General features: G+C 34.7%; 1 protein-coding gene across 4 annotated transcripts in view; it reads right to left on the bottom strand.

Annotated features, from left to right (window-relative positions):
- ZnT49B (Zinc transporter 49B) overlaps positions 1 to 23,481 on the bottom strand; it is a 51,725-nt gene extending 28,244 nt beyond the window's left edge. For all 4 annotated transcript variants that reach the window (XM_069836057.1, XM_069836058.1, XM_069836060.1 and 1 more), the window contains exons 1-5: positions 23,206 to 23,481; positions 15,070 to 15,187; positions 9,347 to 9,721; positions 6,550 to 6,748; positions 4,263 to 4,345 (exon numbers count right to left, since the gene is read on the bottom strand). In XM_069836057.1, the coding sequence (XP_069692158.1) occupies positions 4,263 to 4,345; positions 6,550 to 6,748; positions 9,347 to 9,721; positions 15,070 to 15,163 (751 nt within the window). In that variant the 5' untranslated portion in view covers positions 15,164 to 15,187; positions 23,206 to 23,481. The remainder of the gene's footprint in view (positions 1 to 4,262; positions 4,346 to 6,549; positions 6,749 to 9,346; positions 9,722 to 15,069; positions 15,188 to 23,205) is intronic.
- Between the last annotated feature and the right edge of the window lie 381 nt (positions 23,482 to 23,862).

Raw genomic sequence — 23,862 nt, 5'->3', positions numbered from 1 at the left:
CTAATAGGAAAGCCAAATTGTTTTTAAACAACCATCTTTCAGTATATCTTGAAGGATATCGGTTGATGAAGCCCGATAACGGGAATCACAACATGATGTATTGCCTTAATTGATAGACATGAGCGAGAGGCGAGATTTGTTTAAATTAAATAATGTTCATACCCGAGCTCTTATCTGTTGTGTTTCACAAACAAAGCGTGGAATGAAATCATCTTCAGCAACAATAAACATTCCTAATTATGTGTTGCAAGATCTCTCCTCCTTGTCCATGTTAATTTATTCTCTAATAATAACACTGATATGCTGCCTAGCAGTTCTCAGAACTTGAGGCGATACTATGACGAAAATGGATCATGGATACACCACACAGCGCTTAGAAACACGAAGCAACCAAGGATTCTTATAAAAGATAACGAACTTCTGAGTTACATAACTGATTTAGTTTTAAAATATTTAAAAGTTCTTGTAAAAAAATTATTTAAATAAATAAACTCCAAGATTGATGTGTTTATAATAGATTTCCTGAAAATATGTATTTACATAATTTTTTTGTGAAAATATGTGTTTTTATGTGAAATAAAATTCGGGGTTTAAACTTGAAACTTCATGTTCGGAATTTTTAACTTTGTTAATTGTGTTTTATCACACGCAAAAATAATATTTAATTACATAGGAATCCGCTCCTTACTTATAAAGTTTCGATTATATTTCATACACTATAGTCATCTCATTATTACTACTACTATTATTATTATTATTATTATTATTATTATTATTATTATTATTATTGAAAATGTCTGGCTTAGGGCAAAGTAGTGAAACACTATAGAACATAGCATTGCACATGGTTATAGTAGAAAAGAAAGTACAAGATCCCAAGAAATATTGTTTATTGTGTAAGATTTTAAAATTAATAATCATATACTTTGAAATATCATGTGGGACTAGTAGTACTATTTTAGGCAAGAAGCAAGCAGAAAGCATATGTAATCGTAATTATTTATTTACAATGAAGTCACAAATTAATAAAGCAAACATACAACATTAAACAGAAGCATGCACATTCTTGAACACATTTTAACACATCAAATGTACACTAAACTACTTACTGTAAACCCACGTGTTTATACTGATCTACTTTGAGCCATATTATCTGTATATTACCTCATCAAAGTACACTGCTGGTTGGCTCGAACCAAAACTAATTGTAAAATGTAAACAATGCAATATCTCTTGAACTCAGTTCTGATTGTAACACTTTTTATTGTTCTGCACTGATCATAAAACAGCCATCAAATTGAAAATGTTAAAAGTCCCTATTTTTGTACACACAATTCAAGTTTAAAAATCAGAGAGGCAAAAAAGGAGATAAATGGTTAACTGTTAGCACACTTCACTACAGTCTAGCGAAATATTTTGGATGTTTCTAGCATGAAAGTATGAAGAATTCCATTCATTACATGAGACTTGTATCAAGAAAGAGTTACATTGTATTACTCCAATTAAAGGAAGAGAGATGAGGTTGATGATTAGAGTATTTGTGGGTGAATATGCTAGTTTGTAACAACAACGACAACAACAACAACCACGACGACGACGACGACCACGACGACGTCATCGTCATCGTCATCGTCATCATCATCATGATGTGAGATGGTCTCCATTCGTAACTGAATTTTCCTCTTCACACAAAGCACATATTGGAGTCGAGTAGAAAGATATTCTATACAGGTATGCAGCCAAACAACCCAGTGATTACATGGAACCTGACCATTGCCTAGGTGACTCTGGCATCAGAGTTTCAATTAAGGATGACTGTGATTTAGTTATACTGACAGCAAAACATTTAACTTTAATGTCAGTTTTATTCTTCTACTATAATTTTAATTAAAAATGTCAATTTTCTATGTATTACCACCAAGAAGAAGTAGATATATGCCATAAAGCACATATTTAATCAAATGTGCGACAAATAAAACTATAGGAGATTAAGTTACCGTTACAGTGTATAAAACAATTCTAACAGGTCTCTATGGAAGTGAAATATGAAAACTTACAGTGAAAGATGTGAAGGGTTCTGACAGCAGAAATAATACTTCTGAGAAACACAGCAGGTGTGACGAGACTATAGCAGGTATGATATGATAAGGAATATTATCTAGAGTGTCCAAACTGATCGATATGATTGATGTGTTTAGATTTAAGTGGTGTAAAAAGAACGGATTATAACACTTTACCAAATATCGCACACTATTAAACAAATGGTTAGGCTAGAGACTTTCTATGCCATAGAGTGGATTTAAATCCTGTCAAGTGTAAATGGTATGTAAGTGGTACATATGATGGACAGAGACAGTATTTGGAGATGATTCCTATGCAGTAATCCCATTTCCCATGCCATCATTCTATTATTTCTACTGCCACTGCCACCTCTGTCACTACAACCACCCACCACCCTGGTACACTGCAGAACCACTACTATGTTGGTACACTGTTGAACCACTATCATGTGGTGCATCACATGCAATATCTAGGACAGTAAAGTGGTCTATGGATATGACATGTTACTCTTTGAAAAGAAAGAAAGCTTATAAGCAAGCATTCTCATGAGGGCAGATCAGAAAGTTAATTTTTTTCTTCCACCATGTTACTAATGTCAAAACAAGCACTTATACAAATTTTAGCCACCAAGCGCAATTACGACCATGTATTGTGGATCTCTATCACCATGGCATGGTGCATCCTCAGGTTGCGGATCGAGGAGACTGCCTCAAGATATGGAGGGTAGCTGTGAATATATTGAATAAGCAATCGCGAACAGCCGATGAGGGGTGGTCCTCCAGTTTGGGGGTTGGGGAAGGGCTAACAACCCATCATCGTAAAAAAAAAAGTTTGTTACGAATCCTTCAAATAAGCCTCAGAATGGGACTGATTCTCTGGCACGACCACAACTTGGACTCTCACTTTGAGAGAGGAACATAGGTTAAGGGTGTTTGAGAATAAGGTGCTTAGGAAAATATTTGGGGCTAAAAGTGATGAAGTTACAGGAGAATGGAGAAAGTTACACAACAGAGAACTGCACGCATTGTATTCTTCACCTCACATAATTAGGAACATTAAATCCAGACGTGTGAGATGGGCAGGGCATGTAGCATATATGGGCGAATCCAGAAATGCATATAGAGTGTTAGTTGGGAGGCCGGAGGGGAAAAGACCTTTAGGGAGGCCGAGACGTAGATGGGAAGATAATATTAAAATGGATTTGAGGGAGGTGGGATATGATGATAGAGAATGGATTAATCTTGCTCAGGATAGGGACCAATGGCGGGCTTATGTGAGCACAGCAATGAAACTCCGGGTTCCTTAAAAGCCAGTAAGTAAGCGCAATTACGAGAGCTGTCCAAAAAGTAATATTCCCTGGGGCCCTTTACAGAAAGAAAACACAAATTCATGAAAAGATTTATTGGAACAGATACAGCAATTGTTGAGTTATTCTTCTACATATTCCCCACCGGAATTGAGACATTTGTCATACCATGAAATCAACAGAGAAGTGCAGATGGCTGTCACACACACTCCTATTTCAGGCGGCAGACTTCTACGACATATGGATACAAAAGTTGATCTCATGTTTCAATTCCAGTGGGGAATATGTTGAAAAATAGCACAATAATTGCTGTATCTATTCTAATAAATCTTTCCCTGAAATAATTGTGTTTTCTTCCTGTAAACGGCCTCAGGGAATCTTACTTTCTGGATGGTATCGTAATTGCGATCAAGTGGCCAAAATTTGTATAAGCACTTGTTTTGACATTGTTAATATGGTGGAAGAAAAGAAATAACTTTTTTATCTGCCCCTGTGAGAATGTTTGCTTGTTAGATCAAGATAATCAATCAGGTACCCACCAAAAAGAGAGTGAAGAAAAAGTCAATAATTATCCGTAGAGCAATCAGGACAAATATTGCCAGAAGGAATCAGAAATTTAGAAGCCAAATTCTGGAGACATCAAAGTTCAGTGCACACCATATGATGTAGAAAAGAATAGTTATAGCAATTAAATATTTATAAATTAGTTTGTATCCATTTTCGTAATAAAGCTAGCGAGGAAATTTAAGATACCTGAGTTATCTAGACAGAAAAACAATCCTAAATTATGAAAGATATAATGAAAAAACTACACTGTTGTGATTAAATAATATTCATATTTTGCATTAACATAAATTAACGTTGGATTAAGATAAGGGTGCAATGAAACACTCACTGTGTTGGTAAGTTTTCCTTTTGGCATCCCTGATGAGAAGTTCCTTCAATAAATTTTCGCGAGATCCCCATACTTCTATAGCCCTGAAACAAATCCAGATGAAAAGTATGAAGTAACACAAGTTAACACAACATAGTACTTCAATTGGAACCTTTCCAATAGCATTCTCCTTATTCCTTTATATAATTTGGACTATTTCTGTGGTTATCAAAAGTATAAGAACTATTACTTTTGGCAATGACAATAGAAATAATTTTATTTATGCATTTTAGACTGTCATTGTGAATATGTTCAGGAACGAACTTTTGGGTAACGGTATTCTGTCTCTTGTCGAGAAAAGTTCAAATGTAGGTTCACTGTCAATCTTTCCAGAGGAATTAAAAATCCCCGAAAGAATAATCATAGTACAATCTCCTCCTATCCCACTCCAAATGTCAAGTCTATACCTGGCTTCTATTACGAGAATTTGCTGACTTCTATGATCAAGGTTTGTCATTGACAAGCATATTGGTCTCTCCACAAAAGCATCTCACACTCATGGGTACACGCTACACTGGGCAATATGTGATTAATAATTGAAAGTCTCAAATTTTAGACCTCCTTAAATAATAATAACCACTTAACTTTAAAGCATGCCCCTTGTAGTTCTCTGAAATAGCTGCAGATATATATCTTCAGAGAAGCAATTACAATTACTTACTTACAGGCTTTTAAGGAACCCAGAGGTTCATTGCCACCCTCACATAAGCCCGCCATTGGTCCCTATCCTGAGCAAGATTAATCCATTCTCTATCATCGTATCCCACCTCCCTCAAATCCATTTTAATATTATCTTCCATCTACGTCTCGGCATCCCTAAAGGTCTTTTTCCCTCCAGCCTCCCAACTAACTATCTATATGCATTTCTGGATTCGCCCATACGTTCTACATGCCCTGCCCATCTCAAACATCTGGATTTAATGTTCCTAATTATGTCAGGTGAAGAATACAATGCGTGCAGTTCTGTGTTGTGTAACTTTCTCCATTCTCCTGTAACTTCATCCCTCTTAGCCTCAAATATTTTTCTAAGAATCTTATTCTCAAACACCCTTAATCTCTGTTCCTCTCTCAGAGTGAGAGTCCAAGTTTCACAACCATACAGAACAACTGGTAATATAAGTGTTTTATAAATTTCAGATTTTTTGACAGCAGACTGGATGATAAAAGCTTCTCAACCGAATAATAACAGGCATTTCCCATATTTATTCTGTGTTTAATTTCCTCCCGAGTATCATTTATATTTGTTACTGTTGCTCCAAGATATTTGAACTTCTCCACCTCTTCAAAAGATAAATTTCCATTTTTATATTTTCATTTCGTACAATATTCTGGTCACGAGACATAATCATATACTTCGTCTTTTCTGGATTTATTTCCAAACCTATCTCTTTACTTGCTTCCAGTAAAATTCCCATGTTTTCCCTAATCGTTTGTGGATTTTCTCCTAACATATTCACGTCATCCGCATAGGCAAGAAGCTGATGTAACCCGTTCAATTCCAAACCCTCTCTGTTATCCTGGACTTTCCTAATGGCATACTCTAGAGCAAAGTTAAAAAGTAAAGGTGATAGTGCATCTCCTTGCTTTAGCCCACAGTAAATTGGAAACGCATCTGACAGAAACTGACATATACGAACTCTGCTGTACGTTTCACTGAGACACATTTTAATTAATCGAACTAGTTTCTTGGGAATACCAAATTCAATAAGAATATCATATAAAACTTCTCTCTTAACCGAGTCATATGCCTTTTTGAAATCTATGAATAACTGATGCACTGTACCCTTATACTTCCATTTTTTCTCCATTATCTGTCGAATACAAAATATCTGGTCAATAGTTGATCTATTACGCTTAAAACCACACTGATGATCCCCAATAATTTCATCTACATATGCAGTTAATCTTCTCAAAAGAATATTGGACAAAATTTTGTACGACGTCAACAAAAGTGATATTCCTCGAAAGTTACTACAGTTAGTCTTGTCCCCCTTCTTAAAGATTGGTACGAAATAGCTGCAGATATATATCTTCAGAGAAGCAATTACAATTACTGCCTAATATCACTTCCTTAGAGGCGGAAGAATTCTAAACCAATCATGACACAACAGCTTAGAATAAAAACCATGTTCAAAGTGCTATTATTTGATAGTCCCTAACTTCATGTGAAATTGCAGGAAACACTACAGTGACTGATTCTAACTACTGAACATTAATGGATAGAAATATTCAATGCTGAATTTCTCACTTTGCTTCAACATCTTTCCTCCAGAAAACAGTTATAGGTGGCTCGTTCTCATAGGGTGAGCGTCTCTTCGTTTTACGAAGTTCTTCAAGGTCGGATGGTTTGAGAAGAAAGTCTGACATAGCACGAACAGGGGTGATGAAGTTTCGCTCCATTGATGAAGCACTAAGGTCCACTCTAACACGCTTCTTGCCAGGTATAACTGTAAAGGCATAAATAAATTACTGTATACTTCTACAATGGAATGTAAAACATTAATAAGAAATAATAATAAAAAAGGGTGTCCCTGTTGTATAAATCCAAGAATAAGGGACTAATTTTAATTTTAATGCTAATGGCAAGGATGCAGATATTGAATACCATCAGAGAAGACTATAGTCTGGATCAGCTTACTTAATACCCTAAGGGTGAAATCTAATCATTTTTCTCCAAATACTACATATACTAGTTGATTATAGTGATTTTCTAGTTTGAAGGTTGAATTTTCTTTTGCCAACTTCGTTTCGAATTTCGGTACTGAGAAATACTACAATTGGTAGTGAGTTTCTAACTGTTATGTTGGCAGCAGTGCAAATTCTGAAAATTCAAATTGTTCTAGATTTCTGAGCTGATTACTGAAAGCTAGAGTCGGCAGCAATTCGGAAGGCGGTTGTCTGCTAGCGTTTGCGTCGAGAGAGACAGATAGAGAGAGCAAGGCAGCATACAACATTGCCACATCGTACTTCACGAGCACGTGCAATACAAATAGCACAGGAGGGAATTTAAATTATCAAAAGACAATAATGACCTTAGCCATTGATTACTGTAAGCATGACACTAAACAAACCCTCTTTCTTTCACTAACAATATTCTTTGCACGGTTCTCAATCCCACACCACATGCTTCTGCAGTCGTTTCTTGCATGTTGGCAATGTTGCTGCCAGCACCAAGATGGCCGGCAGTGTTTTGCTCGTTAACGTTTTTAAAATAATTATACACCTTAAACACTATTTTCCGCGCCTGCTTGTGTAATACTTGTCTTTTTACAGTCCCTTCTTCCATTTATTTACCTTACATACACACAGTAAATGTTAGTTTCACTTATTCAATGTATTGAAACACTCGTGAACAAATGAACCCGGGAAGTGCTTGTTATAGACTGATTCTGACTGGTTCTATTATACAAGCTTGTGACGTCACATACCAGAAATCTACGGCGCATATAGAAGCTAACCACCTTCCGAAATGCCGTCTAGTCTAGTGAAATATGAACTAATAATTAATTAATATCAGTATTAATATTAATACATAATAATTATTTTGTGTGTTCTGTCGTGTTGTTACAATTCAAGGTTATAGTCAGATAGGCCTGTGTAAATAAATGTAACCTACAGTGTGATACATGCACTTGGGTGATCGATAGAAATGCCATTTCACATTTTAATTACTTTCTTTCGTGTTTAGATTTTTATTACGATAACGTCAAAGAGAGAAACTAGCATGGCAGTGACTCCTCCAAGAAAGAAAGTGTGTGTCATTTAGAGTAGGCTACACTTCAGGAATCTATAGTTCATATGTATAACGAGCCTTAGCAACTGATCAAGAAGAACAAATCATTTACTGTCCATGTGTTCCTCATTTGAGTGAGAGATACAATGCAATTGATTACACATGGGAGGTAAAGGGGTTTGCTTTTTGGTGCCCGCGGATCAGCGTAAAAATATACTACTGACATTTTAAAACAATATGATATGACATCCCAAGAAATTAAAAATATTTGTTTAAATATCTTAAAGAAATCCATAGGCATTTTACATAATCATTTATATAATGTTTAATTTTTACATTTTCTAAATTGCATACTGTACTATGATTGCTACCTATTGTATTGATTTTTCTCTCTATTCCATATATGCATTTTTTTAAATTGTTTTCTGGACCTATATGGTCATCTGTTATAACAGACGGATATATTAATAAATAGGCCTAATGAAGAAAGAATTATGCACACAGATACAGTAATTATAATTAGAATAGTAAAATTATTAAGAGTAAGTATTCTTAAGCATTCATTTCGAAGTGGCATTCGGTTTTCGGAGTTTGTACTAACCATTTCACGTGATCTAACAAAAATATTTTTAGGTTAGGTCTCGTAAATCATAAACTGTTTAGTCAAAGCAATGAATTTCATGTTGTCAGACAAAATACATTTTAATATTAGATCATATTAATCTACTAATTACCAACATAATGTGCAAGAGGTTCAGGAGGAAAATATAGGCCTATTCTTTCACAAATTATTGAACCATTTAGAAAATATCTCTCAACATAAAGATGAGATATGGTAAATAAGTAAATAAGCAAGACACCGTTATTACGATTATTATTATTATTATTATTATTATTATTATTATTATTTTACATGGCTTGTGATGCTACCCTCTTTGGTGATATCTGGTATTAGTTGGCAACTCTGAAGAGACGGCCAAATTAGCCTTTTAGGAACTGCTCTTACGTGATTCTCACTATATATGAAAACAGTAATAAAATTAAAAAAACAAAAAAAAAAAAAACACAATGGAATGATATTGGTAAAAGAAATTAAAATATTCTGAGGAAACATATCTATGCATGTAGTTACATTAACAACCATAAATACAACAATGTTGGAAAAATCTTGGGATTACAGGCAGTGGATTAACACTGTTACAAAACACGAAACCACCAACATTAAGTGAAGTGGGTAGGCATTAGATATATGTACACATATTGCTGTAAATACGTTCTTACAATAAATTTAATTTTCTCTGATGATATTTACCCTTATTGACTACTTCCTTCAGCATGCTCGTGGCAGCATTCTGCTGCTCTGCTTCTCTAATAATACTCTTTTTCTCCATAGCTACCATCTGTTCTGGTTTTTCTTCCGTCACTGATTTTACCTCCGTAGGTGTTGCTTGTGTATCAATTTCTAGTGACTTCTTTTCTATCCTTTTCTCTACGACACTGTTCAAATCTTCTTCCTTCGCCAATTTCTTCTTCGGTGGTTGGATGTTATTGGTAGCAAGTAGCCGTGACCACATAACAATCCTTGTGGGATCAGAGGACTTTCGGATATAATGCCATCCATCATCAACATTCACTCTGCGTTCACAGATTTCTTTCACTAACACACTCAATCGACGTTTCAAACATCCTGAAATTAAGAAAAAAAAAGAAAAAAGAACAATATTAAAATATTTTTTCAATGGCAAGTAGGCCTACAGTAAAACCCTAGATTACGAGTTTGGTTTGCAAGTGTTTTGCAAAATGAGCGAACATTGAGGAAACATTTATGTTTGACTATTACACTTTTACTACGTCACACTACTTTTGACCAATAAAACGGTACGAAAGGACGTCTTTCAACCAATCACGGCTGCTTATCGCACAATTCCATCGCGTCCCTAGCATTTGTGTAATTTTATCGCGTCCCTAGCATTTGTTTAATTTTATCACTACCCTAGCATTTGTTTCTTTGTTTGCCAACATTTCAAACTGCACTGGTCTGGACGCCAAAAAACAGAAAATTACAAACCACTCCAGTCGATGCACAGCACTTTCAAATATGACTCACACTGGCATTCAAGAACAAGAATTAATAAAGACCACTCATCATAGCTATGCATCTCCCCTGAAATCCTATTTACAAATAAATGAATAGCACCATTTGGAAATCCTGAATAAGTTCAGGGATACACCATCGTTTTAGGCGTAATAGAGCGACTATTGATCAGATTTTTTGTATTCGACAGATATTGGAGAAAAAATGGGAGTATAAGGGTACAGTACATCAATTATTCATAGATTTCAAAAAGGTGTATGACTCGGTTAAGAGAGAAGTTTTATATAATATTCTTATTGAATTTGGTATTCCCAAGAAACTAGTTCGATTAATTAAAATGTGTCTTAATGAAACTTACAGCAGAGTCCGTATAGGCCAGTTTCTATCTGATGCTTTTCCAATTCACTGCGGGCTAAAGCAGGGAGATGCACTCTCACCTTTACTTTTCAACTTCGCTCTAGAATATGCCATTAGGAAAGTTCAGGATAATAGACAGGGTTTGGAGTTAAATGGGTTACATCAGCTTCTTGTCTATGCGGATGACGTGAATATGTTAGGAGAAAATCCACAAACGATTAGGGAAAACGCGGAAATTCTACTTGAAGCAAGTAAAGCGATAGGGTTGGAAGTAAATCCCGAAAAGACTAAGTATATGATTATGTCTCGTGACCAGAATATTGTACGAAATGGAACTATAAAAATTGGAGATTTATCTTTCAAAGAGGTGGAAAAATTCAAATATCTTGGAGCAACAGTAACAAATATAAATGACTCTCGGGAGGAAATTAAATGCAGAATAAATATGGGAAGTGCATGTTATTATTGGGTTGAGAAGCTTTTGTCATCTAGTCTTCTGTCAAAAAATCTGAAAGTTAGAATTTATAAAACAGTTATATACCGGTTGTTCTGTATGGTTGTGAAACTTGGACTCTCACTTTGAGATAGGAACAGAGATTAAGGGTGTTTGAGAATAAGATTCTTAGGAAAATATTTGGGACTAAGAAGGCTGAAGTTACAGGAGAATGGAGAAAGTTACACAACGCAGAGCTGCACGCATTGTATTCTTCACCTGACATAATTAGGAACATAAAATCCAGACGTTTGAGATGGGCAGGACATGTAGCACGTATGGGCGAATCCAGAAATGCATATAGAGTGTTAGTTGGGAGGCCAGAGGGAAAAAGACCTTTGGGGAGGCCGAGACGTAGGTGGGAAGATAATATTAAAATGGATTTGAGGGAGGTGGGATATGATGGTAGAGACTGGATTAATCTTGCTCAGGATAGGGACTGATGGCGGGCTTATGTGAGGGCGGCAATGAACCTCTGAGTTCCTTAAAAGCCAGTAAGTAAGTATACACCATATACATCACCAAGTTCACTTCTTTTTACGCACACATCCAATATAAAATCAACTGAACCACCAATCATTAAAACATTGAAATTTGAAAATTGTACCTACTTTCAATAATTGTTTCTTTTAAAATTATTCATGTTTATTTTTTATTTCATCATCATTAATTAAAATGTTTCTTGTTTATTTCATCATCCCTAATTAAAACTTTTCTAACACTCGTTTATATTATTTAGGTTATGTTATAGCTTCTGCTATATGATATTATGAATAGTCACGTATCAGAGATTGTTTAATACTAAGATTTATTGAAAATCATCTGTCAAGTGACGTTGATTACTGGGATCGGGATAAATGAAGTGGAATGCAACTGTTTTAATAAAAATTAAACTGAATCTACAAAGCCTTCTTCACCAGTAACCGTCCACAGAGTTCAATGAAGATTCCATAGTTGGCACAATTGATAAGAAAACAGCTATTCATAACACACTACTGCCATCATCTAGCGTAATATTTATAATGTTGAGATGGTACAAATTTGAAGACAGTTTTGTATTTTCGTAAGTCAATTAATATTTTATTGTATTGGAGTACTTCGTTACTTCTAATCTTTATATACTTTCTTCTAATCATGTAATAGTCAATTAAATCCCACTCGAGTTTTGATTTTCTCTAGATAAATCAAAACCTCTAGTGAGATTACTGTTGATAAAAGAGCGATTTCTTGCAATACGAGCAGGACGATTCGTATGTAATTTGCTTCACTTACGAGCAACAGCAAGAGGCAATGGAGGGGATCTCGTCTGAGGAGGAAGAAGAGAAAAGAGCAGACGAATTCCTCGCTTCAAATGAGATTAAAGAGGTGTGTAAAATGTGGGAAGCAGGCAACTTATAGTCGATGAAAATTTAATTTTTAGTAGAACATTGTAAATGAGGATGGTTAGCAGCATTCCTTTTGTTAGTTATTCTTGATTATTTATTGAAATTTTGTAGGGTAAAAATTTTCATATCATTGCATAGGTACTTACTTACAAGTGGTTTTTAAGAAACTCGGAGATTCATTGCCGCCCTCACATAAGCCCGCCATCGGTCCCTATCCTGAGCAAGATTAATACAGCCCCTACCATCATAACCCACCTCCCTCAAATCCATTTTAATATTATCCTCCCATCTACGTCTCAGCCTCCCCAAAAGGTCTTTTTCCCTCAGGTCTCCATATTTCTGGATTCGTCCATACATGCTACAATGCTGGGTAACTTTCGGTGCTGGACCCTGGACCCATTTCACCGCCATTATCACCTTCATTTCATTCAGATGCTAAATAACCTAATGTTGATACAGAGTCGTAAAATAACCCAATAAAAAAAATACAGGCTACATGCCCTGCCCATCTCAAACGTCTGAATTTAAAGTTCCTAATGATACTAGGTGAAGAATATAATGTGTGCACTTTTGCGTTGTGTAACTTTCTCCATTCTCCTGTAACTTCATCCCTCTTAGCCCCAAACATTTTCCTAACCACCTTATTGTCGAACACCCTTAACCTCTGTTCCTCTCTCAAAGTGAGAGCCCAACTTTCACAACCATACATAACAATCAGTAATATAACTGTTCTAAAAATTCTAACTCTCTGCTTTTTTTAGAGTAAACTGAATGACAAAAGCTTCTCACCCAAATAATAACAGGCATTTCCCATATTTATTCTGCATTTAATTTCCTCTCGAGTGTCATTTACTGTTGCTCCAAGGTACTTGAATTTTTCCACCTTTTCAAAGGATCAATTTCCAATTTTTATATTTTCATTTCGTACTATATTCTGGTCACGAGACACAATCATATACTTTGTCCTTTCGGGATTTACTTCCAAATCTATCTCCTTACTTACTTCAAGTAAAATTTTCGTGTTTTCCCTAATCATTTTTTAATTTTCTCCTAACATATTCACGTCAATCACATGAACAAGCTGTAACCTGTTCAATTCCTGTTTTCCTGGACTTCCCTAATGACATATTCTAGAACAAAGTTAAAAAGTAAAGGTGATAGTGTATCTGCTTTAGCTTGCATTGAATTGGAAAAGCATCAGACATAAACTGGCCTATATGGACTCTGCTGTACGTTTCACTGAGACATATTTTAATTAATCGAACTAGCTTCTTGGTAACACCAAATTCAATAAGAAGATTATGTACATAAAACTCCTCTCTTAACCGTGTATATGCCTTTTTGAAATCTATGAATAACTGATGCACTGTGCTCTTACAATCCCATTCTTGCTCCAATATCTATCGAATACAAAAAATCTGATCAATAGTCAATCTATTATGCCTAAAACCACATTGCTGACCTCCAATAATTTCATTTACATAAGAAGTTAAACTTCTTACAAGAATATTGGACAAAATTTAGTATGACATCAATAAAAGTGATATTCCTCAAAAGTTACTACAGTTAGTCTTTTCTCCCTTCTTGAAGACAGGTACATTTATGGACTCCTTCCATTGCTCTGGTACAATTTCCTAAATAATGTTTCCACTTTCTTATATTAATTCTGCTGGAATTTGATCAATACCTGGAGACTTGTACTTTTTTTTACATTTTCTGTCACAATTTCGACTTCAGAAAGTATGCTGTTGTTGTTTTCTAATGCCAGGCATTTGACAAAGTCATTTGACCTCTTGCATTCCAATATTTTTCAAAGATATTATCATGGCCAGCCACTGAAGCACAGATTTTGAGGTGTTCCGAATCCATTTCTTGGTTTGAGTTGCACAATGGGCAGTTAGGGGACTGATATATTCCAATTCTATGCAGGTGTTTGGCCAAACAATAATGGCCTGTTGCCAATCTAAATGCAGCTACAGACGATTTTCGTGGTAAATCGGGAATTAACTGTGGATTATGATACAGAGAGTTCCATTTTTTCCCTTGAGATTGTGTTATCAAATTTTGTTTATTGAAGTCTATGTATGTAGATTTAATAAATCTTTTCACAGAGTAAGAAAGTATAGGTTGGGTATAAATGGCTCAGCAGTTTGTATTTGAATATCATCCCGATCATTCCCATTCGGCCTATGTACATTTAGTAGTTGCCCAAAATAGTTTTTCCATCTGTTCAGGATGGAACATAGATCATTGCATACACAATCAAAAATTTATCTCATAGCATATTTTGATGAAACAAATTCACATATTGTACACATATCTTTGAAAAATATTGGAGTGCAAGAGGTCAAATGACTTTATTGTCAAATGCCTGGCATTAGAAAACAACAACAACATATTGTACACATAATTTTTTAATCCGTTGTCCTCATATGAGGACACTGGCTGTTAATGGTTTTAAAGGTCTTCAATTTCAAACTCATGAAAAAGTAGAATAACTTACTACACCTCTACACTAAACTCTTCTTATAACAAGACAGAAAAGATAGTAGTGAATATCCAAGGAAGATATGGAGAAATAGCGGAATGAAGACTGTTTCCCTAAACCACTGGGAGAAAATAATGAATTGTTTTTGGAATTAATTTAAGAACATACAGTTCACAATTAACATACAAGTATTACGTAAATGATTAAATGAACTTACCCGAACCCACTCGAATGACACACAAGTGATCTGTTGACTGCTTAGCTGCATTCTGATATAGAAATCTGACCAACATATACGACCTTGGCAGCATGATTGTACTTCACAGTACACCCACCTGAAATGAGAAATAATAAGCTTTTGCTAGAGAAATTGGCAATAATGAACACAATCATACTGCTCTTGGAGCTCGAAACCTACTTCTGAACATAATGACAGAAATGAGAGATTTTCATTTTTATTACTGATTTGTGGAGAAAATGACAAGGACAACCGAAATGTATATCCTGGATAAATTTTTCACATTATAAAACTACAAGTACTTACTATTATTGTCCTTTACTATTCACAACAACATATTTAGGACTCCATGATTTTCTTAGACAACTTTTTTACGATTCTAGTAAATCAAATAGTTAATAACACGAAATAAATGGCTCATTTAAAATCTCTTTTCTTTCTTTCTTTCTTTTTTTTTTTTTTTGATGCAGGTAGGAGTAATTGTTTTATTTATCAATCATTTTAAATAAGTGACAGTATTCTGAGATGATAAGTTGATAGTAGAAAACTAAATTAGACCATCATCATCATCATCATCATCATCATCATCATCATCATCGACTTTCACAGCACAGGGCTGATGTCCTATTCCGGTTCATAACTCCACTCTTTTCTTGGTCTATCTCGATCTCTTCTGTTTATTGGTTTATACGTCCAGGCCATTTTTTTTGTTGTGATCTCATCTTGTACACCCATTTTAATGCTCGTAGAAATTTCATTTCAGCAGCCTGTATGTTGCTTTCTTCTTTTCTCCTTAAGACTCAACATTCATTCCCATATAATAATGTTGGGATAGCCATTCTTCCATAGAATTTCAACTTTGTTTCTATCCTTGTTTTCCTGCTAAGAGTTTTTATTGTCCCACACAACATCCGAAATCAAGGTGATTTAGCCTTTACGTCTTTACTGTAATCATAGGATATTTACGCTATTTTCCAGGTAACAGAAGTGTGAAGTCTTCGTATAACATTATCTATCATTATTTTGGATCTTATGGGTTCTTTTCTTCTAAAAGTCATTATTTCAGTTTTGCTTGTTGATATTTTACAATTCAGCAATTTAATTGAGTACCGGTAGGTATGTTATATTGAAGTTCATCCTCTGTTTTACTAATGATAGTCTGGACATCAGCAAATAGTATTGTTCATTTTTCTATATTCACTTTTAACATTTATATATCACTGATTAAATTTCCAACTTCTTTACTGTGTTAATATTTGCGAAATATTTACGATTTACTTTAGCTGACTAGTTTCGAAGTCTTGTTCTTCATTGTCAAAAGCCTAGTGGAGATCCCACGTTATCTTCTGGTTTCCTGTTGTGGTGGGATGTGTTCATGATTGTGTCGAAAAGGGTCTGTGTTTTGAAACTGAGTTGAGTGTTCAGGATGTGATGTATTTATTTATTTATTTAACCTGGTAGAGATAAGGCCATCAGGCCTTCTCTTCCCCTCTACTAGGGGATTACAACTCAATATTAAGAATACAAGTACAATTATAATTACAATTAATATTAAATTTACAGATACAATAAAAATCAAAGTACTAAAAGATTAACTGATTAATGAAAGCTAGACATTTATTGTAAAAGTTAAGAAGAGAGAAGCATTTCTTTTATTGATTAAGTACAAATTAAACCTACTCTACGCAGTAAGAAAATGCTTAATAAGCTCGCTTTTGAACGCTACTAAATTCCGACAGTCTCTGATGTCACTGGGCAGGGTATTCCACAAGCGCGAGAGCAAGATTGTGTATGATGATGAATACGATGATGTCTTATGTGTTGGTATGGCTAGTATGCGGCTATTTTGTGTGCATATGAAGAGATTATGATATGATGACAGGTAACTGAAACGGGAGGCAAGGTAGGTAGGTAGGTAGGTGTAGAAGTGTGAAGGACTTGGAAAAGGAGAACAAGAGAATGAAAATTTCTACGTTCGTTAAGCTGTAGCCAGTTTAGAGTTTGGAAGGATGGGGTAATGTGGTCAGCGTGACGGACATCGCAGACGAAGCGAACACAAGAATTATGAAGATGTTGTAATTTTTGCGACTGGTTGACATTGGGGTCAGCCAGTAGAAAATCACAATAATCGAAGTGGGGCATTACTAGTGTTTCCACTAGTATTTTCTTGAGTGATAGCAGAAGGATTTTCGAATGCTGTTTAAGGAATGTAGTATGGAAAGCACTTTTTTGGTAATATGGGTTACTTGGTTATTCCAGTTTAAATACGTATCAAAGTAAACTCCAAGGTGTGACGTAGGTGTGCTTTTGTATGTTTATAAATTTCATATTGTTCTAGAGTGTTAAGTTTCTGGTTTTTTGGCTGGATGTGTAGTATTCTCATGTCAGTGTCTGTGTTGCTGTAGTTGTGATTGGAGTTTGTGATGTGTTCTGTGTAGGTTGAATTGTTGTGTAATTTGGTTATGGCTGTGATATGTTCTTTGTAACATGTTTGAAATGATCTTCAAGTCTGTCCAATGTAGAAGTCGTTGCAACTGTTGCATGATAGTAAATTCGTGTTAAGTTGTATTTATTTGTGTGTCTTGTCTATGTGTTAAGATGTTTTTGTAGTGTGTTCCTATGCAATGTTGTATTTTAGTTGAATGATAATGCAATCTTGTATGTGTTTTAGTTTTCGCATATTAGTGTGGTGTACTCGTATTTGTTTCTTCCTGTGTTTGTGTGGCGTTTTATTGTTTGCATTTAGTCTTTCTTATGCTGTTGTCTATTATGTTGGGGTTGAATCCATTTTCCTGTGCTATGTATTTGATAGTGCGTATTTCTTCGTTATAGTCTTGTTGGTTCATAGGAATGTTGAGGAGTCTGTGTATCATGGATCAGAATGCTGCGTGTTTGTGTTGTGTGGGGTAATTGGAGGTGTTGTGTATGTGCATTATGGTGGTGGTAGGTTTCCTGTATATTTTGAACATGTGTTTGTTGTCTGTTTTTGTTATTGTGATGTCTAAGAAATGTATGAATTTGTTGTTTTCTGTTTCTAGTGTGTAGTGTAGTTTCGGATGTATTTTGTTTATGTGTTTGTGTAGGTTTTCAATCTGTTTTTCGTTTCCTTTGTACCATAGAAGTGGGTAAAGTCAATCAGTGGGTGTAAAATCGATCATTTGCGATTTTTATTGAAAATTATATATTTTCTCAGTTACTTGTTAAAATTTTGTTATGCTGACTTCATTGCCTTACATTGTAAATGTAAGCGAGAGGGACAACAAAAAGCCTGCGAATGCCAACAATGGAAACACTGTGTTATTACCGTTGAAGTGAAAATTGTTATTCTCAACTTCTTCTCTTAAACGAAAACAAAGTCTTACAAACTCTAAATTATAGTCAGCAGTGAAAGGAGACAGGAAGTATACGCAAGTACTTTTTGTTGAGATTGTATCCTGAAATAATAGTTTTGCAGTTCGTAAATGTTAGTATTGAAACTTATTATTTTAAGAAAACTTGTACCTTTGTAGGGTTAAGTCGATCATGCCATCAACCTACTCGTTATGAGTGACTAGCTGGCCGGGATCAGACGGAATAAGTGCCGTCTTAAATCACTAAGTGATTTACGCATATCATATTTTAATGTACCGAAGTACATATGATATTTCCATGCAGATATTCTGCATCATCATACGGATCCCGGCCAACTAGTCACTCATAACGAGTGCACCTCAGCACATGTGTGAACTTCAGTCCTATGTTCATAGACTTCTACGACGTAGTGCAGAGGGCGGCCACTAGAGGGAACCCAAGAGTTGCAACGTAAACTGAGACGATTCTGTCCGACACTGGGATGGGTATCCGGTGTGGCTTAGTGGATAAAGCATCAGCATGTAGAGATGAAAACCCGGGTTCAAGTCCCAGTGCCGGAGAGAATTTTTCTCCGTTCCATTACTCTTTCATCGTATTAACACTTTAGGAAAACCACAGGCAGGACAAGTGATCTGAATTTAGGAGACCAAGTCAATGGTGTACAGGAGAAGAGTTCGGAGCAGAAGATGATATCAGATGATAGACGACATTAAGATAGTTATATGGAACATATACGGAAACTAAGAGGAAAGCAGAAACTAGGAAAAATTGGTGAATGCTGGGTTTGCAGTGAAAGATCTGCCCTGGGACAGAACGTGTGTGCGTGTGTATGTATTGTATTGTATTGTATTGTATTTATTAACATTCCATGGTATTCATACATGCTTACAGCTAGAATATGGAACAAGTCAAAAAACTTAATACTATTATAAAATCTTAATTTATAGTTTCAGTCTAGATGAAATATATACAGACGAGATTTACAATATAGTCTACTAGTACAAACACATAGTTTTAGTATCAATTTCATGAAGTGTTATGGAATGTCATGAATTCACCTACAGAATAGAAGGCGTGAGAAATTAGGTACTTCTTTAATTTGGCCCTAAATAATTTTATGTTTTGAGTTTCATTTTTTATATCGATAGGGTGGGTATTAAACATTTTTACTGCCATATAATGCACTCCTTTTTGATAGCATGATAGACTTGCCGATGGAGTATGAAAGTAATTTTTTTGACGTGTATTTATGCTATGAACTGTTGAATTAGTTACAAAGTTTTCACGATTACATACGAGGAAGATTATTAATGAAAAGATATACTGACAAGCCATGGGCATTATTTGTAGTTTTTTTAAAATAGTCCTACACGATTCCCTAGATTCGGCACCTACTATTATTCTAATTACTCTTTTTTGTAATAGAAATATATTGTTACTATCTGTGGAATTTCCCCCGAATATTATTCCAAAACTCATTACCGAGTGGAAGTATGCAAAGTATATTGTTTTTAAGGTATTGATATTTACTGTCTTTTGCATTGATCTAATAGCAAAACAAGCTGAATTTAGTTTGGGGGTAATTTCTTTAATATGATTTTTCCAATTTAACACATTATCGATTTTTAAGCCAAGAAATTTGGTTGTTGTTGTTTCTGATAGGGATCTATTATTAATTATTGTGCTAGAAATTTGCGACGTTGAATTTGGACAGGATTTAAATTGAATTATGTTAGTTTTGTTACAATTTAATACTAATTTATTGACCGAGAACCAGTCACATATTTTGAAGTGAATTTCCTCTGTTGAAGATTGGAATGTGTTGGAGTTATTGGCTGTAATTACTATACTTGTGTCATCTGCAAATAATATGGGATGACCTACATCTCTTATTAGGGGGGCAAGATCATTTATAAACACTAGAAAAAGTAGGGGACCTAATATTGATCCTTGAGAAATTCCATTATTAATAGTTCCGCATGTGTGTATATTGACTAATAAAATTGGCCCTTCACTGAATAAGAACATTGATATTAGGACCTATTACAGAGGTGGGGAACTGCATAATTATGTTCTGTCTATGATTGATACAACTAGGCTTAAGATAGGTTTGTTACGAGTAGTAAAGATTATGCGAAAGAGTAATACTATCTACAATTAATTACATCAATTACAGACCACATCGTCCTTAATACTAGATGCCAAGTGATCCACAAGCCAAAATCAGTCCATCAATGTTTTCGGTGAGGAAAAATTCTAACTAACTTAAGTTATCTTAATCTAAACCAACCTAATCCAAAAATAAGATAATAATAATTAGATGTACATTTAAAGCAAGATTCATTCAGTCATAGTTTTCTGCACAAGGGCAGGTCTTTCACCGTAGGCCTAAACCCAGCATTCTCCAATCTTTCCTATAAAATAAGATTAATAGAAGAGATTTCAAATTGCCTGACAAATGAATATGAAACTAACGAATGTTGTACTTGTTCCAAAATCAAGGAATGTTGTCATATTTTTTCCAGTCTCTTAAAAAATGTTGTGACACCAAAGGTTCTAGATGTGTCACAGAAAGTTAATTAATTAATTAATTAAATCTTATGTGAAAGTACACAAACATGTTGTCCACAAAAAGCACGTTTTTCATATAAATAATGCCTTTACAAAAATAAATAACACTATATAAACAAAATATAATTTTTATAGAAGAATTTGTAATACATACACTGAGAAATCAGAATATAAATGCCAGAGAAGAGCAGCTACGGCATTTAGTTAGTCATGTTTGAGTAAATTTGTGTTTAAATGCATCATCTGTTCCCGAAAATAAATTAATACCGGTAGCTATTATTCAAATAATTTAATTTGTTAAAAAGAGGCAGCATTCTAATTAGAGATGAATTCTTGTTACTGACTGTACTTGATCTTGGGATTTGGAAAAGTACATTTTTGCGTGACTTGATGAATTGCAGGTACATAGAAAGGAAGTAATTTCAAAATTTCTTGTGAATTTATTTTATTCGTGACGATTTTCCTCAAGAAGAAAATTGTATTTGCTGATCTCCAATGACAAAGAGATTGCATTCCAAATAGACTTAAGTCAAAGTCAAGCCTAAGTCTTATTATTACTTACTTACTTACTTACAAATGGCTTTTAAGGAACCCAAAGGTTCATTGCCGCCCTCACATAAGCCCGCCATCGGTCCCTATCCTGTGCAAGATTAATCCAGTCTCTATCATCATATCCCACCTCCCTCAAATCCATTTTAATATTATCCTCCCGTCTACGTCTCGGCCTCCCCAAGTCTTATTAAATGATTAAATGTTTATTTCTCGGTACCAGTGACTCACATTGTCAATATGAAAGAAAGACATAAGAACATGGATATTTTTGTGAATGTTGTAACCTATTCTGAACATAAATGGCAAATTTGTGGGGACCTGAAATTACTGACTTCTAACTGGAATGTAATCAAACTACCTATACAAAATTGTTGTTTCTTATGTGACAACAATCATTACAAAATCAAAAAGTAAATTTTGATAAAAAGTTTAAGGCCTAATACAAGGAGAAAAATGGATGCAGTACCATTAACGTGTAGATACTAACAAAATTTTCCGCCAATCCATATGAAGTAAGGATTACTTCATGATAAATTTGTTAAATCAAGGCATAAAAAGAGGAATGAAATTTTAATTACTTCAGAGGCAAGTTTCAGAGGTTGAGTGAAGGGAAATAAAAGAAGTTATTTTCATTGGTTCTAAACCCCCCCCCCCCAAATCATGAGGGACCAATAGTTCGGGGGGGGGGGGGGAAATTTAGGTACAGAAAAATTAGCGTGGTATGTGTTCAATTTTTTTTTGTAAATTTTAGATCAGATATTACTGTAATTATATCAAACTGAAGAAAAATATTTTAACATTTGAGATGATGGAATGCAATATGTCCCTGAAAATCCATTTTATACATTCCCATTTGAATTTCTACTGAAACTTGCAGAAGTCAGAGAGATTCCTTCAGGATGTATCTCAAATTGAAAGGGTTATCCAGCATGCTTCCTCACTATTGCTGGATCCTGCTACAAATAAAAATGTTTCAGAAAATTATAGAACTCTAAAGGAATTACAAGCATTTTTGTGAATTTATATGCATGCAACAGCAATTAACACAAAAATTCTGCGGCAGGAATTGTGTGTTTTGCACATTCTTTTCAAATAAAATGAACCACGTAGAATGTTTGGTGTCGAGAAATTTTGTCTGTGAAAAAAAAAAAAAAATCGTAAGCCAAGGCCTATTGATTTACAAAATAATGCAATCAGACTTCCCCATCTTTTTCAGAGTACGAATTAGAATCGATATACGATATACTTTATAATCACCTATTTTTATTTGGAGGCAAAACAAAAAGTGAACATTTTGTTGTTTAGTGTAATTAATAGCTGATAGATAGACCTAAGTCTATCACAGACCAACTTGGCACTGTACATTTCAAAACAATGAATTAGCGTCGATCTTAACATTTCTACTGACATTTACAAATGAAACTATGTATTGAAGGACATGATCGCTAAATTAAAAATATATTTTTAATAAATAAGTTCTTGTACACCTACTACTGTCATTCAATGTAACTAGTTTTCGGTATTTTGACAGTTCATTACTCAAAACTTCTAACTTGCATATCAAGTAATTACACATGAAGTAAAACACTGTGTTATGTAATAGTGATGTAACTTTATTATTCATGTTAAATCCAAACTTACCTTTACAGCACAGACACTACAAAATGTTATGGGTGGCTGCAAAGGCTAGGGTGAAATTATCTATGAACGTTCATGTCATATAATTATGCAACGCATCGAAACGATAGCGCGAATAGTGTGCTTAATGCTCTGAAAATATCACTTCACTTAAATAGCATGATACTCAGCAAGTCAACAGCCAATAACGTAACTTCCTAACAATTTATCTTATAATAATATTATTTCATCAATTAAACAAACTCCTACAGAATAACTCTCTAAACAGATTATAGGTGGCAGAATATACGCATATATACAACCAAAGACATCTTTCGGAAGAAACTAGAACTACATTTTCACTCTGACTTGATTGCATTTGACGTTTCCGTGAGTGAGTGTCCATATCAACGAGTTAGAACTCGTTTGTCCATATCAGCGATTTTCCCTCTAGATCTGGTGCTATCATTGGCGTATACTGGTTAAAGGGTTTGGGCAGAGCCTTCTTTAGATACAAGCCGGGGCCATACGTCGGCAACACTGTAATTATCTGTCACCCTGAGGCTGACCGTACAGTACACGTGTTTGTGCTAATGCCGATTTCCAATGTAAATTAATGTTACAATATAAGTGTGTGTCGATGGAATTATGTTTGCGGTCGTACCAAACGTTAATTGTTGA

Source organism: Periplaneta americana, chromosome 9 (genome assembly GCF_040183065.1).
Source record: "Periplaneta americana isolate PAMFEO1 chromosome 9, P.americana_PAMFEO1_priV1, whole genome shotgun sequence".
NCBI classification, from domain to species: Eukaryota; Metazoa; Arthropoda; class Insecta; order Blattodea; family Blattidae; genus Periplaneta; species Periplaneta americana.
The sequence above is the reverse complement of the archived record's forward strand: the minus strand, read 5'-3'. Positions and strand labels throughout refer to the sequence as shown.